Consider the following 16,287-nt stretch of genomic DNA (forward strand, 5'->3'; position numbering starts at 1 on the left):
TACACAATTTTTTTTACAATGTTGTATCAAGTTAACTGTAAATTAAGAGACCTTTTTGTACTGGAATTGCACTTCCAAGTGTATGGTGACCCAAGATGAACAAAAAAAATTATATCACACATTCACAGACAAAACTCCTCTGTAAGGAATGTCAGAATATTCATTGATTGATTTGCCAAATTGCCAAACAAAATTTCTATCATGGGATTAGCCTTTTTTTCTATAGCAATTAAGTCACATGCACAAATGATCAAATTCTTCTTGGAAATTCAGTGGCTTAATCTTATCTGTTGGTGGACTTGAACCACCTGCTGAATAAATTCTGCATCACCTGAACAGACTTTTATTATGGCCAAACAAATTACCAAGAAATAAGTTACTTAGATTGACAGCTCACTGGCACCTTGAATACTGAAATTAGCTAGGTCTACCAGACTTCTGTAGACCTAACGTAGTGCCTATCTGAACGTATTTATTGTTATTATTAGTTTAGTTTGGTAGAAAAAAAAGGATCAGGAGGGGCACTCAATTCCCAAGGACCCTATAGGAGAGAAAAATCTGAAGACATAAACACTCAGACCCGATTACAATGCTTAAAGTGCTTGTCCAAAGCATTCTTAACCCGTTCACACTTCTTGCAAGTACAACTTTCTCAGGCAAACCGTTGTAAGTTTTCACAAAACCGTGCAAGCTTACCCACCAATTCCATTACGAGTATCCCTCCTGTCCTGACAATACACAACATACCCCGTCCAGGGGAATTTCCGAGAACCGATGGTCTGTGAGACCGATGGTCTATGGAGCATGCCCCCTACTGTAAATTCTTCACTGGTGGACGTCCCTGCCCCCCCCCCCTTAAAATCTGAAGAGGTAAGGGAAAACGGGCGATTTAATCCAGTTTAAAACACTTTTTTACATTGTCATATTACAAAAATATTATTTGAAATTCGAGTAGTCTAAAGAATTTTGACTCCTTACAGAAGTAGAACTGAAAACCACAACATGTTCCCTTGTTATAGCGGATACTGTCATTATTATCCCACTTTACTATGAAATCAGGATTAATTAGGGGTCAACTTTTAACCTCTAGCCTGTAACAGTTGACACAATTTCCTCATAATAAACCAAACATCTAATTTACTTCCTAAAATTTGTACACTTTGTAGCACAAACACACAGCAGGGGGGTTAGACATTTGAGAGCGGTGGCTTTTGCCCCCTGCAACCCCCTCTGGTTACGCCACTAGTGGAGGCCTAGTATCAATGCAAGCCGCCCCAGCCCCCTTGCGCAACTCACTGGCATCCATTATGAAAAGAAATGGCTGTAAATTCTTTTAAATTACGCGCTTTATCAAGGTAATATTACCGGTAGTAAGATTTGTCTTACCAAGTGCTATTATAGGCCTAGTAGTTTAGGTCTCGCGGGGCCTAGTATTTAGTAATAGTTTCGGTCTTGCGGACCTCGGTCTCGAAGATCTTCGGTGTTGCGGACTTTTTTACTTTCGGTCTCGCGGACCTCGCAGATTCTCAAGAAGAACAGTAAATTCAGCAAAAATTTTACAAATACTTCTAGCATTGGTAAAGACAATCTTCAGCTTATCCCTGTAGTGTAAGTGTAACTAGGCCTAGGCCTAGGTGTACCTTACTCCTTAGCATGCCTCCTGATATTATTAGAAATGACTTTCCTTCCTTTCAAAACACCTATAAGCACCTCCACTAGAAATATAATCCTTATCAAAATTTATGACTGCCCCCATCGACCCCCAATTTCGTTTAAACATAGCTGTTCAACAGAGTAATTCACCAACCATTACTAGGCTAACGGTTATGCCGTTAGGCCTACAGTACCTTAGGCTACGTCTTGGGGCCTAAGCTGTGGCAGCTACAACCTGCAACAAAGCCTGGCTCATATAATTTTCTCAAACGTTAAAAGTTCAAGTCAATAGAATACATTTAGGTCTAATCTTTACGTCCAGGCTTCAAACCCATGCTGCCCAGTTGCCGTCATCTTCGGGTTAATCTTCAGCCTGAGTAGCCGTCATCAACAACTTGTACAAGTAATTTACACTTTCCATTTCGCGCCATTGCCATAGCAATACTAGAGAGGGCTCTTGAAAACGGAAGTACGTCACAGGTCAACTTCTCTGTTGTCGAAACACCTTGGAACTAACCTCAGCCGTAATAATACATCGAAATCGCACTCTGGCTGCGTTAGCAGACTACAAATAGCACTCGCATTGATCAATGCAGCAAAACGATTGATTAGAAAAGAAGGTCGGACCCCAGCTCTACTTGACCAGACCTGGATGGTAAGCCTAACTACTAACGATAGTGAAAATGCAACTTTCACTACATTTTCCGAGGCATCGTCAGTTGTATTGCCCTAGTTGATCCTGTATGCCCCAAAAACCGACTGTTGTGTCAAAATATCACTTACATTTCTTTACTTGCTTTCCTCCGTATATTCAATGTAGGTACTAGTTGCGCTAATAGTAATATGTAATTGTGTTGTTACTGTTTAACAAAACATTGAAGAATGATAGCCAACATGTAGTGTAGGCTCAGTCACAGGCAAAGTAACAGATGCCTTCGTTGATAATATCAGTCACTTACATCTAGGGCTGTACGTCATTAATTAATGGTACAAAATGTTATGGTAACGGTCCTATTACTAGTCTCATGTTCGGATCTGAAAGTTTTCCACAGTTTGTGCAACATGTTAGGCATACAAGAATGCATACTTTTTGTTCATTCTTAGCAAACTTGTTTGAGCCAATGCATACACAGGGATGTTTTGAATATTCAACTACCTGATACAGTGAACTGTACTGTATGTCCATGAAATACTACCATCAACTGATAACACAGTAGCCTAGTAATATAATGGATACCTCATAGAATTCTGAAAATGAATCAATTTTGAGATCAACTAAAATGGTTTTTGCTTGTTGACTGTTGGGCAATATATGAAAAAGGACCAACCCTCTTATTTGTTATATGAGGACACAAAATGATGTTGTCTGTATTATTATTCCATAAGCAACATCATGAGAATGGGTAAATCATTTAAGTGACAGCCAACAGTTGAAAGTACAATACTGTCTCACAGACTGGTAGAGAGTCAGTACTCGAGTTCAAGCATTGTAGCCTGTACTTATACTAGTTGACCTCATGGATTTGTACACGTACCCATACTTGTACTCAAGCCAATTTACAATGAAGTATGGACACTAGTACAAAATTAAGTACCTGTAGTCATGCTTTGATCTTATTTGTACTCATATCAAGGGTAACTCTACTTGTACTCAAGCATGCTGTTGTATTACTGTACCTACAGCTATTTAGTCTCTCCTGATTACACTTCTGTGTGAGCAAAGTAAGTAACAGGCCCCTTCAGAAGTACCACATTTTAACATGCGATAAGCCAATGGAACACATGGTCAATGGCTCAAGGAATATCTTAGAGGTTCAAAACTACCATGGACTTTTTGAATTTTGAGAATACTAAAAATCAGAAGAGTTTCTGCTGAAATATATTTGTTCTTCTCTGTTGGTGATGGTGATAAAAAAAAAGATTGGATAACAAGTTTTTGTTGATTTGTTTGTTTGTTTGCAGACCGAAACAGGAGTACAAGGACTACCATATCTTTCCATGTTCATTGCAGGGTACTCCTAAAGTAAAAATGTTTTGGGGTAAGTTTCTACTTCTTGTTTAAAGATAAGGGGTTTTACTTGAATTTTCTAATTATGGGGAAAGCAGAGGGAAAGGGATTTATTACTAAAAGTGAAATTGGAGTGTAATACTGTACTTGTTTATACCATATGAATGTGAGATACTGTGGCTTTGACATTCCCCACCCTCCCTCATTCCTCCAAGAAAGAGTGACTTTATAGGGTCACAACCAAATAAGGGCTGACCAGCTCAATTGCTAGAAAATGCAGGTCTTGTATCCCAGTGGTCACTGGTTCAAATCCCAAGACCCATCCTAGCCACTTCTTTATTTGATCTTTGCAAAATTGTTTAGCATTTAACCAGTCTGTTTTCTGTTGGGAAAATTATGTTTAAAAAGTGAAGCAGGAAAAACAGAATTATTAATCCAATGTCCACACACAAGCTTATTCTATAGCTGGGACCAGTTTAAATGATCAGAATGGCAATCTTTACTGTATTTTTTAGTTTGACTAAATTTGTCAGAAATGGAGGATCTAAGTTCATTTTTTTGTTAAATTTATAGCAGTTTTGCAGTACATTTTTCTGAATGACTTATTTCTTTTAAAGAAAATACATGTAATTTTTAACATTTTCAGTCGATTTTTTAACCATGTTCAGTGTGCACATAGTATTTACTCCCTCTCATTTAGTACTGTACATACAATAAAAAGTCATATTCTTCTTGTCTGCCAAGTGTATACAATATACACAAAGGTACCCACTAGTGTAGCTTATGGAATGTTGAGTGTTTCATGTAGTTACAGTCATATATTTCATAGATGTATGTGTGATATATGGAAGCCTGGCTTCTGATGTTTTTTGTATCTTAAAATTAAGTAAAACTTAAATGGTGTGAAGACTCGCGCAAAAAGAAACGTCTAATGCCGGTAATCTGACCTAGTTTCGAATGAGGTGTAACAGAAGCTTGCTACCGTTGGTAATTAGACACTAGTGTACCTCAGTACAAACAGCTGCGGTCAATACCCACAGCACAGTGTACTAACGATACAGCGATGGACATCTCAGGTCCAGCTAAAGATAACAAGGTATCACGTTTCATTACTGTCTGCATTTTGTAGCGACAAGAGAAAAACTTCACTTGCAAGCAACAGAAAGTTCACTTTTTCAGTGCGCGGCACACGGTTTGGGGCGAGTCTTCAATGCCTTTAAAGGTAATCTCAGTGATGGTATTCTCACTTGCATGATACTGTTTGACAAATGTTATAACTTGCTAAACTTTCACTGTAAATTAAATAAATTAGCAAGTAAGAAATTACAATAGTCTGCTCTGGAGAGCATTGCTGGTGCAGTGGTGATGTCAAGAAGGGAAGGAGTTGAGGAATTTGAGCACTAGAAAATGATGATTAGTGACATGGAGAGAGGTTTCATCATAAAGTGAAGTGGTTGATACTGGAAAGTATTCAAATATCTGTTCTCAATCCCCCAAAGTCGCATGGTATGACGTCCATATAAATGGGTTGCAATGAATGTCAGAAATAAGAGAGAACTGTACCATCATCATATTATGTGGTCAGTTCTATTAACAATGAGATTTCTTTACCATGTAATATTCATTTTATAATTTTGCTTTTTAATAGGTGTCACATTAATACCAGGACAGCCCTGTACAAAGGTGCTAGATAAAACAATCTGTTTGTCTATGGCAGCCTTGGATAGCAGACAAAACATTGGTAGGTACAATCATTCATGAAGTTTATCCCTTTTGCATAAACTTAGCTAAGATATGTTTTGGACAAAGTAAGTTCATGAGGGGACTGTGTATTTTGATATTAGTCAGCCTTCTTTGTGTCTCAACCTGTAGAACTTCTGTCCATACAGTATCTCAATTTCTCTGTTTGTTATACACAGTCAGTATCTTCATAGCATATTTTTTTATCAAAGAACTGACTAAAAGGTGAAGCCTGAGGTACTTCCCATAGTGAGGTAAAATATGAAAAAACATGGACAAGATATAACAGAGTTGCAGATTTTATGTGCACGCAGCAGGTGTTTAGGTTGAAGGTGATTTTAAGGAGATGACAGAGGACAAATCTTGTTATGGCAAGGATAGTCTTTCTTTTCAATTTCTGAAACTTCCAAAAGCAGTGAATCGGTTTAATACACCTCATACAACATGTGTGGGAAGAAACATTTGTCAGTTCACTGATCTGCATCTGTAAACATATATGTTTGGGCACTTTATGTCAAATACGAACCTTGTGAGGATGTTGTGAGGGCGTTGTGGTCAAGTGGTTAAGGCAGTGGACTTGTGATCTAAGGATTACAGGTTCGAGCTCTGGCCAGATCATTGCGTTGTGTCCTTGGGCAAGGCACTTTATCTCCATTGCCTCTCTTCACCCAGGTGTATAAATGGGGACTTGCGAGGTGACTTGTAAATATAGTTGCATGCGTCGGTTTGTGGCTGCACCCTATGGGAAGTCCCCCAGGGGACACGTGGCTGTGGTGCACTGTGGTGCCCCAGGAGAGATTGTTTGAATTGTGCACACTTTGGTGTGTAGGTGTGACAAGTTACCAATGACCAGGGTTAAGTACAAAGCTCATAGAACTTTTGGATTATGCGCTATATAAATAACGGGGTAATAATAATAATAATAATTAAATCAGACGTTAATGGAGGCATAGGAGCGACGTGTCCCCGTAGGTAAAGCCTGGAATAGTTAATTAATCAAAGTGCCCTCTCAGTTTTACTCTCCTTTCTTTCATTTTTGTGCCTCTTAACTCCCCGAGCTGAAATTCTTTTTTTTCTCTGTTGCAAAACTTAGAAACCTTAGAGATGCCTTTTTCAATTTATTCCTGCTTTCCTCAGGTTCTGGATTTACTCAAGTAGTTATACAGACAGAAGGATCAGAACATCTTCTCTGCACCCTGATGAGTGGCGTCATCTTTCAGCAGTACATGAATGTAACATTATCAGAGGGCGAGAAAGTCACTTTATCTGTGGAGGGCACAGGTAAAACATTAACATGTTGTCCAGTTTAAAATACCACTTTATCTGTGGAGGGCACAGGTAAAACATTAACATGTCTCCCAGTTTAAATACCACTTTATCTGTGGAGGGCACAGGTAAAACATTAACATGTCTCCCAGTTTAAATACCACTTTATCTGTGGAGGGCACAGGTAAAACATTAACATGTCTCCCAGTTTAAATACCACTTTATCTCTTTAGGGCACAGGTAAAACATTTACATGTCTCCCAGTTTAAATACCACTTTATCTCTGGAGGGCACAGGTAAAACATGAACATGTCTCCCAGTTTAAATACCACTTTATCTGTGGAGGGCACAGGTAAAACATGAACATGTCTCCCAGTTTAAATACCACTTTATCTGTGGAGGGCACATGTAAAACATTAACATGTCTACCACTTTAAATACCACTTTATCTGTGGAGGGCACAGGTAAAACATGAACATGTCTCCCAGTTTAAATAGTACTATTTGGATACATGGATAAAGTAACTTTAAAGGTTTTTAGCTAAAATATAATCATATTCATGCAGCTCATTACAGAATTTTAGTTCCTGGTTTAAGCTTAAATTTTCTGTCACCATTTGGAAAAGAAAATTACATTATGTGTACTGTTCAGTGATTCAGATTTTTCCTTTAGTTCTTTTGGGAAAAATTTCAGCAATGGCTGTTAGCCAGGAAATAGAAATATGGAATGGGAGAATCTGGCTCAGGTTGCTATTTTGAAGTATAAATTGGCATTCCATTAGAATAAAGTGCTTTGTGGGTAAGCAGGCCAAAAAAAAAGAGGAAAAGTTTGTAGAAAAGTCATAACAAGAGATCTCTTCTCAGTTTCTCTCCCATCTCCGTGCAGGTATGGTACATCTGAATAAAAAAGAGGACAAATTTTTCCATTATTATTTATGATAATTATATTATACTTCTAATAACAGAAAGATATGATGTAATCTAAGAGCTTTTAAAGGGTGTGAAGACTCGCGCACAAAGAAACGTCTCATGCTGGTAATCTGACCTAGTTTCGAATGAGGTGTACCAGAAGTGTTAGACACCACCATCGATCCCAGAAAATACACACACAGCTTGCTACCGTCGGTAATTAGACACTAGTGTACAGTCAATACATACAGCTACGATCAATGCCCACAACACAGTGTACATAGCAGCTATAGACATCTCAGGTCTATATAAAAGATAACAAAGTATCACGTTTCCTTACTGTCTGCATTTTGTAGCGACAAGAAGAAACCTTCACTTGCAAGCAACAGAAAGTTAACTTTTTCAGATTGTGGCACGCGGTTTGGGGCGAGTCTTCAATGCCTTTAAATCCTCATTACTTTCGTGCAGAAAATTTCTGGAACACCTAAGGAAGAGGGACAAGGAGGCTGACAGGGTGCTGTTGCATGGATTGTGTTCCTTTAAGGTTTTGTGATTACATAAGCTCTCTTCCTTATAGTCTCTACTTTTTTGTCTTATTTGTCTCCTGTCACTGCACTCGTCAACATTCTCTGCTCAACTTCTCCACTTGAGAGCTCTCTTCACAGTTTCTCTACCATCTTCTTGCAGGGATGGTACATCTGACTGGATTTACCGTTCGGAATAATGAAGACCATTTGGGGTACGGTCCTAAGGCCTTTCCAGACGAGTATTATGATGACAACACAGTTGAAGGTCAGTGTCCTGCAACTTGGGTTTATAAAGTAGAAGTGTGTGGCCCTGGCTTTGGTGAAACCAACTCCAGGGGGTTACCGGTTCTGGAAATTGTCTCCAGTTTATATTTTTTTTAGGTACATTCTGAGGTATATTATCTATAATTAGGTGTAGTCGTGTGAGTTTGCAAGGGAGGTATACATCCCCGTACACCCCACCTGAATCCACACATCGGGGCATCCTTGGCCCCGAATGAGTAGTCTAATTCTTTCCCAACTGATTGCAAGTTTCCCCAGACTTGGTGATGGAGATAAGTGGGCAGGGCATCCGTTGCCCTTCCTTTTGCGCATGCCATTGTTGAAAGCAATCCATGACATCGAACCTGAAAAATAATTTCTAATTTGTTTTATCCCTCTTTTTATATCGCCCAATCATTCACAGAAGAACAGTTCACGGTTAAGATGGAGGATACAAGAGAATTATCAGGAGACTGGGAGGACAGCTCAGACTTGCCCGAAGTGTCATCAGGTGAGTTTTTAATAATCCACCTCTCTACCGAGAAACAGAATCAGTTTGACGTTTAAAAATACAAAGTCTCACTCATTTTGCTGTGAAGGGTTCAAACTCATTTGGGTGGGTTTATTGGAGTTCAGGTAAATGTAGCCTTTGTCAACAGCCAAAGATGCTATTACTAGTCTGTATCCATTTGCATGGACTCATAAAACTCTGAGTTGCTCAGAGTTCAAGTGGTTACTCATTGATCGAATTTGAGTCGAATTTGACTCTTGAGTAAAAGACTGGTTTGGGTAGACTCTATATAAGTCTGGTTTCACTTACTTTGAGTTGAAATGGTGATTCATTTAGATCGAATTTGAGCCCTGGTTCATCTACTCTGAGTAAAAGACTGGTTTGGGTGGACTATTGTTTCTACTCTGAGTAACATCTAGTAACATCTACTCTGAGTAACATCTCCTCTGAGTAAAAGATTAGACCAGACGGTGTGATGAAATGACTTACACTGCCCTCTGTACTTTCTCTGCGGGATGGGTTTCCTTTTACTTTGGTTGAGAACCTCTCTTATGTTTCATTTTGTTATTTATTTTATTCAAAAATCATAACAAGATTGTGTAATCTTGCCTGCCCAAGGCCCAAACTCTCATATGGAGTCTCATAAATGTTATTTCATTTTTGCAGTCTTTGGATCTGAACATATCTCTTCCATTTGTGTACTACTGTTTGGATGTCAAGAAATAAACAATATCTTAGTTTAGTCGGACAATTAAATGAGTATAGATGTAGTCTGTTTGCTTGATTCGTTGACATTAATCATACATAATGAATGGTTAAAGTTCTCTGGTACCTGTAGGTGGTCTTAAATTCCTGGGAATCCTTCTGTTTTTTTTGTTGAAATGAATAAAACAAAACCAGGAATTTTGTGACTTTGTTGGAGTTTTATGAACATAATAATGTGATGTGTAAACCTTGATTACATCATCAGGTCATAGCTGCTGCAGTTTGAAATTCCTTTTGTTTTGGTGGGATGTTAACAGTTTGGAAGGATTTTGAATTCCTTGAAAATGCATGTTATTCTTGCTGAGGATAAAAAAATATAGACCTTTTTTGAAAACCCAAATAGAAAAGAAAATTGTGTTGTGTAAGGTTTGAGTAGCGGAGGTGAAGTGTTTCAGTCTAAAGGACTGGAGAGTCTGCTTTATCCACTTAGTGCAAGATTGCACGTCATCTCTGTCATTTGTTTTTTGGCTTGCCAGATTGAAATCATTCGTCCTCCGGGTTTGACACGTGTGCTGCATGGTGAGAACCCTCAGTACAGAAGTCTGAGAGTCTGAAATTTGTTATCATTGCAGGATCTTCTTCAGAGGGAGGACTAAAAAAACAGATTGAAGTGATTATTGAAAAGACAAGTTAATTAGAATTGTAGCCGTGGTGTAGAGATATAAACGAGACTGAGGACACTAAGGCTTCTACTGGATATGTCATCTATTCAATCCCTGAAAGCTACAAAAAATATATATATAAATTCTCTATTAACGTACAAATATATCACAAAATAATCAATAAATAGCAAGCAGCACAAATATACAAGTATCACATAAAGACTAGAAAATGCAACGCAAACCTCAAAGACGCAACTCAAATGGTTTCTACAATTACACATTTAAAACTCCATAAACCGCAATAGTTAAAACGTACCTATTTAGTATCCTTTACTCCTATAACGCAAATCCTGGGACAATCAAAGGTCACACAGTATCGGCATGGGCTGTACTGGCTGCCACACCCTGGCACAAGTAACATGTATAATATAAGTATTGCAGAACTCCAGTCACACAACTGACCCTACGCAGATCTAGAACGCCAGTGAGCTCCACGATCTCTCCATGCCACATGAAGGAACGACCAAACAGAGGGCATGACCTCACACACTGAATAAACATGAGGTACATTCTCTTACAAGAATATTGACCAAATGAATCAGGGTAGCTCTACTACGAGTGACCAGTCAGGCTCTCTAAATTGTAAATGTTTACCTATTTAGCCTGTTTGCAGTAGATACAGCAGTTTGTTACCAATTTTTTTTGGCTCTTTCTTCTTCTCTTGTCTAAGCCTTAATACCTATTTCTCTTTTCCTGATTTAGAAGCATCGTTTACTGACCAACAACCACATGTAATAGCAGTCTCCGATTCTGAACCTGCCAAAGCTAATGAGATGGAGTCCCCCAGCTGGCAGAAAGTCCCTGAGAACACAATCATTCCTGCACAAACTGACTATCAAGAACAGTCAATGGTGGGACCAACGGAGAGTGTACAAGGTTAGACAGACAACAAGACCTGTAACATTAAATTTATTCTCATGATCATGTTCTCCTGAACAGAGTCTGTCTAATGAATCCTGTTTTCATTCATGTCAAAGTGTACGATATGTAATCAAATTATGGCTCGTGGGAATGCTCGTTGCCGCCGGCAAAAATTTTCTGGACCACAAGGAGGCTTCAGAACACTTTTAATGCTGCCAGCTTTTAAATCCTATAATATCGTAGCAATTGGCTTTCTGCCAGCCATAGATCAATGAAGAATTGAAGATGAAATTCATGTAAAGACAGAAATGGGAAAAACATAAAACTTTGGGGAGTTTGCTATAAATGGGCAAAATGAAATTCGAAGGTAAAAATTCCAACATAACAGATAGACAAATATGAAAGTAGAAAAATCTTTTAGTTCCCCATGTACTGTAATACTTCAGGTTTTGTCATGGGGCTCGGCAGCCCAGGAATTGAAAACAAAAATATCACTACGTCTCTTATTCCCTCCCACTCATGTCAAATATGCTTAAAACCTTCAAAATCTTCTTCATTTTCAAAAAGGAAATAAAACACTTTAAGTAGCATAGACTTCAACACCTTTCATATAATTCATAACTGTAAGTAGATGTTTGGCAATGAATTTGGTTATTTTACCATTGCTGTTTGATTCTAAAATCACATAGAGATTTCAGCCGTTCATCTTCTCTATAATTCATCGCTGATGTTACTCATCCCTAGAGTTCAAACACAGACTTACGGCTTGAGAATTTTCGCATCCAGTGCACCGTGCCTGTGGAACTCACTTCCAGAACATGTAAAAATGTGCAATACTGTGAACGGTTTTAAATCAGCTCTCAAAACGTATCTTTTCACCAAAGCATATATGTTATAATTGTTATATATGTTATAATTGTTATTATTATGTTAAGCGCTACTAGAATTATTTCATAGTTTGTTTGGCGCTATATAAAAATTTTGTATAATTATTATTATCAAAAAGCAAGTTCCATTTCAAAATCGTGAAGTACACACAGGGTGAACATTTTTTTCTTTTCTATGTTTAGAAATGTGTTTCAGAAATACTTTGAAAACATCCCAAGGGAGATGAAATGTTTGGGACTGAATCATATTTAGTAAATTACTGACTCATTCAACTTCATTTGTGGTGTAAAAATAGATGTGAGTGAGTCTTTAGGTGAATGTTCAGTGACGATCTTACTGTGAGTTACATTTGGTACGTTTAGAAAACTTAGCAGAGTAAAATCAAAAAGCAGCCCCATAAAATTCATAAATATTTCACAAGCTCATCCATTTAAAATGACCTCAAAATGTAATCATGATGTTGCATGAGAAAAAATTCAACATTCGACTCAACTCGTTTGCTTTAAGTTTGGCCGTTGTACTTAACAGGTTTCATTTCTGCTCTTTCTTTGTACAATATTCTATTTGTTTAAATAATTCTATATCCATCTTTTTTCTCAGATTGTATTTAATTGAATAAATCAATAAATCAATAATTTTTCTTTTCAGCAAACAGTAGTCAGATAACTCAGTTATCTCCCACACATAGAAATATCTCAAACAACAGAAATCGGCGCCACTCATTGCCAAGTCAATTTCTACAGACCGCTGACATGAGAAGGACCCCCTCCTTTGGGGTTAGACCCCAACAAGGTCACTTCAAGAACCGAAGGAAGATGCCTGCCAAACCACCCAAAGCCGCCAGCGCACATAAAGCGGAGGAAGAGGCCATCGAAGCCAGAAGGCGTCGCTGGAGACTGGCCAAAAGGGAACAAAGGAAAAAGATTAAAGAAAAGACATACGATACATTTTTCTATCAGTCCAATAACCAAGAGTTTTTCAGTACTACCCCGGGACCTTCGACGACGGGTAGTTTACAAATACAGCAAAATGTCAACGAACCTGTCGAAGATTTCTATCAAGTGACCGCTACGTCGAGCGACGGTCAATTTGCAAGTACTGGCGTCGTCGTCGAGGATGATTTCAAGCCAAACTCCAATAGTTTTGGAAATACTTGATTAGCTATCCTTTGCACAGTTGACTTGTTGGCTTTCTCGGCCACATGATCTTGCTAAACGTTTGAAAGAGAAGTAGAATACATATATTTATATGAACAGAGCTTTCTCTTTTAACTGTGGTTACCCTGATAACCGTTGCCGTATGTATTATTTTGTATGATTGGTCGATCGATTTTACCAATAGTGCCTAAATTCTGAAATGTCCACATTGGAGCTTTGTTTTGCAGAGAGATAGAATGTGGTTTGCTGCTTCAGGTCTGTTCAAAGTCTGTTTGTGATGTTCAAAACGATCATAAGCATTTATAACTCAATGTCATGCTTATCGGCAGTTTTCGTCACTTATGGTTTGTTGTCTTGGTATTTTTTGGGGGGAGGGGGGGTGGCGCAAAGGGAGCAGTTATCTTGATGGAGAGGGAGGAGTGAACTCTGTCTGTGATTTTATCAGATGCGTACGCTCTCCACGAAGACCTGCTATAATCTACGTCAGTACGATAGAACATCTGTGTGATGTTTTAGAGTGGATTACTAACTCACAAAGATTGAAGTGGCTGGATTGCAGAAGAGTGGCTCTTGAAGTAGATACTTACATGGGCAATTTATTGGAGAAACACAGAGGCTGCTGGCTGAACAGAAATCACCTCAGAGTGAAGGTTCTTAAGATACCGTTTGTAAAGTAACTGGGATTCAGTATTCTTTCATAATATCCATGCCATTTCACGTTTCCTTCGTTTAGCAGTTGTGTGTGGATGCAAAATTTGTGCTATATTATTGCAATTTTTGAAACAATGTTGAAGAATTTTCAGCCGTTTAGGTTGTATCTAGTTGTCGTTCTCCTCTCTGATATCAGGGCAACTGAACATAGCAGTTGGCTCCTTGAAATAGCACAATTTCAAATTTTGAATAAAAGAAATATGTTGAACTTTGATCTCCAGGATATGCAAAATGTTGGGGTCACAGGTACAGCTTGTAATACAAAATGTCTATGATCTTAGGATTATTTTATAATTGCTTTAGATACCTTCTGTATTTTTGCTTCCTTAACGAATTTCAAGGGAACTCATTCTGGAAGGTGAAATGCTTGATTTATATCTGTCAGAAAAATTACTTGTTGGTTTACATAAGTTTCTTATGTTTGTAGTTTGTTTTTTTTGTTATATAAAATGTGCAACATTTATACATCATGATTGATCTCTAAGAGTAAGGCAAAATATGTCACCAAACGGAACTAGCATTTTTCGAGACAGGTGGCAAGGGTCTGCAGTGGAATGATGGCCTTCCTTACCGGTTTCGAACCTCTGGACATACAATCAGCGTCCATAGCCTAGTTGGTTAAGGTGTCCGCATATAAAGCGGGAGGCCCGGGTTCGAATCCCTAAGGAGGCTGAAAGATATTTCACTCTCCTGAATTTTGCAACTCATTACAATTTCGTATATATATATATATATATATATATATATATATATATACATATATATATATATTAATATATATATATATATATATATATATATATATATATGTATATATATATATATATATATACATATATATATATTGAAATATATATATATTAATATATATATATATGTATGTTGATGTATATATATACATTGATATATATATATATATTAATATATATATATTGAAATATATATATATATATATGTATGTTGATGTATGTATATATATATTTGTAATTTTCCAGGTGCTTTCTAGTCACATACAACGTTTAGTTATTCTTTTTAACTTTGTTTCTGTTCATTATTTTATATTACAGTTACATATGCACAGTTATGTGCACCTAAAATAAACAATCGCTGACATATAGTCTTTGGGTTCTTATGTACAGTGTCTGTTGCTTCTGATTAACGGAAGGAAGGAACCAAGATAAGCCATGGGCTATGAATTATTATGACACTATAGGTCAAAGGTCAACCGCAACATATCTCATAACATGACAATGTGATGTTATGAGGGGCGGTGGCTGAAAAGAGTTATGGGTTATAGAGGGTATAGTGTGGTGGGGGTGTAGAGGGTATAGTGTGGTGCGGGTGTAGAGGGTATAGTGTGGTGGGGGTGTAGAGGGTATAGTGTGGTGGGGGCGTAGAGGGTATAGTGTGGTGGGGTGTAGAGGGTATAGTGTGCTGGGGTTGTAGATGGTATGGTGTGTTATAGGTGTATAGTGTGGTGGGGGTATCAGTGGTGGGGTTGTAGAGGGTGTGGTGTGTTATGGGTGTAGAGGGTATAGTGTTGTGGAGGTGTAGAGGGTATAGTGTGGTGGGGTGTAGAGGGTATAGTGTGGTGGGGGCATAGAGGGTATAGTGTGGTGGGGGTGTAGAGGGTATACAGTGTGGTGGGGGTGTAGAGGGTATAGTGTGGTGGGGGTGTAGAGGGTATAGTGTGGTGGGGGTGTAGAGGGTATAGTGTGGTGGGGGTGTAGAGGGTATAGTGTGGTGGGGGTGTAGAGGGTGTGGTGGGGTGTAGAGGGTATAGTGTGGGGGGGTGTAGAGGGTATACAGTGTGGTGGGGGTGTAGAGGGTATAGTGTGGTGGGGGTGTAGAGGGTATAGTGTGGTGGGGTGTAGAGGGTATAGTGTGGTGGGGGTGTAGAGGGTAAAGTGGTGGGGGTGTAGAGGGTATACAGTGTGGTGGAGGTGTAGAGGGTATAGTGTGGTGGAGGTACCACAAAGATGCCTCAAAACTTTCCGACATGGGATCCTCTCCTCATTCCTAATGAAAAAATCTCATTTGAATGTTCTTCCACAAAGTGTACTTTTGAATTACAGTTTTGTCCTTCCCGTTTTCATAAAAAAAACATTTAAATAACAAAAGTATACGTTTTAAATTTATATATGGAATAAAAGTTCTCTTCTACGAACAAAAATAACAGTACTTTTAACTTATGAAACGTGTGACTTTTGACAATACTGGGGTGTGTTTGGGATGTACGTGGCCCGTGTCCCCTCGGTTCCAATGTCATCCTTTTTGGTTTGATCGATAATAGTAACATGTGAAACCACGATGGGGCATCTTTATATCATAGGGTATGTGTTTGTGTTACGCGTTCCTTGATGGCCTTT

The 16,287-nt window shown here is 38.4% G+C and overlaps 1 protein-coding gene across 2 annotated transcripts; it reads left to right on the plus strand.

Moving 5' to 3' along the window:
- Positions 1-2,177: 2,177 nt before the first annotated feature.
- LOC139966475 (uncharacterized) lies at positions 2,178-14,647 on the plus strand. 2 transcript variants are annotated; one of them, XM_071969503.1, is made up of 8 exons: positions 2,178-2,308; positions 3,616-3,692; positions 5,310-5,402; positions 6,539-6,682; positions 8,263-8,367; positions 8,788-8,874; positions 11,004-11,177; positions 12,699-14,645. In XM_071969503.1, exons 2-8 carry the CDS (start codon positions 3,683-3,685, stop codon positions 13,205-13,207), a joined length of 1,122 nt encoding a protein of 373 aa, XP_071825604.1. In that variant the 5' UTR covers positions 2,178-2,308; positions 3,616-3,682; the 3' UTR covers positions 13,208-14,645. The 2 variants fall into 2 exon arrangements, with proteins under 2 accessions (XP_071825604.1, XP_071825605.1); XM_071969504.1 differs by lacking the exons at positions 2,178-2,308; positions 3,616-3,692; positions 5,310-5,402; positions 6,539-6,682 and adding an exon at positions 7,074-7,131 and having other exon boundaries at positions 12,699-14,647.
- Positions 14,648-16,287: the final 1,640 nt, after the last annotated feature.

This window comes from Apostichopus japonicus, chromosome 4 (assembly GCF_037975245.1).
Source record: "Apostichopus japonicus isolate 1M-3 chromosome 4, ASM3797524v1, whole genome shotgun sequence".
In the NCBI taxonomy this organism is placed as follows: domain Eukaryota; kingdom Metazoa; phylum Echinodermata; class Holothuroidea; order Aspidochirotida; family Stichopodidae; genus Apostichopus; species Apostichopus japonicus.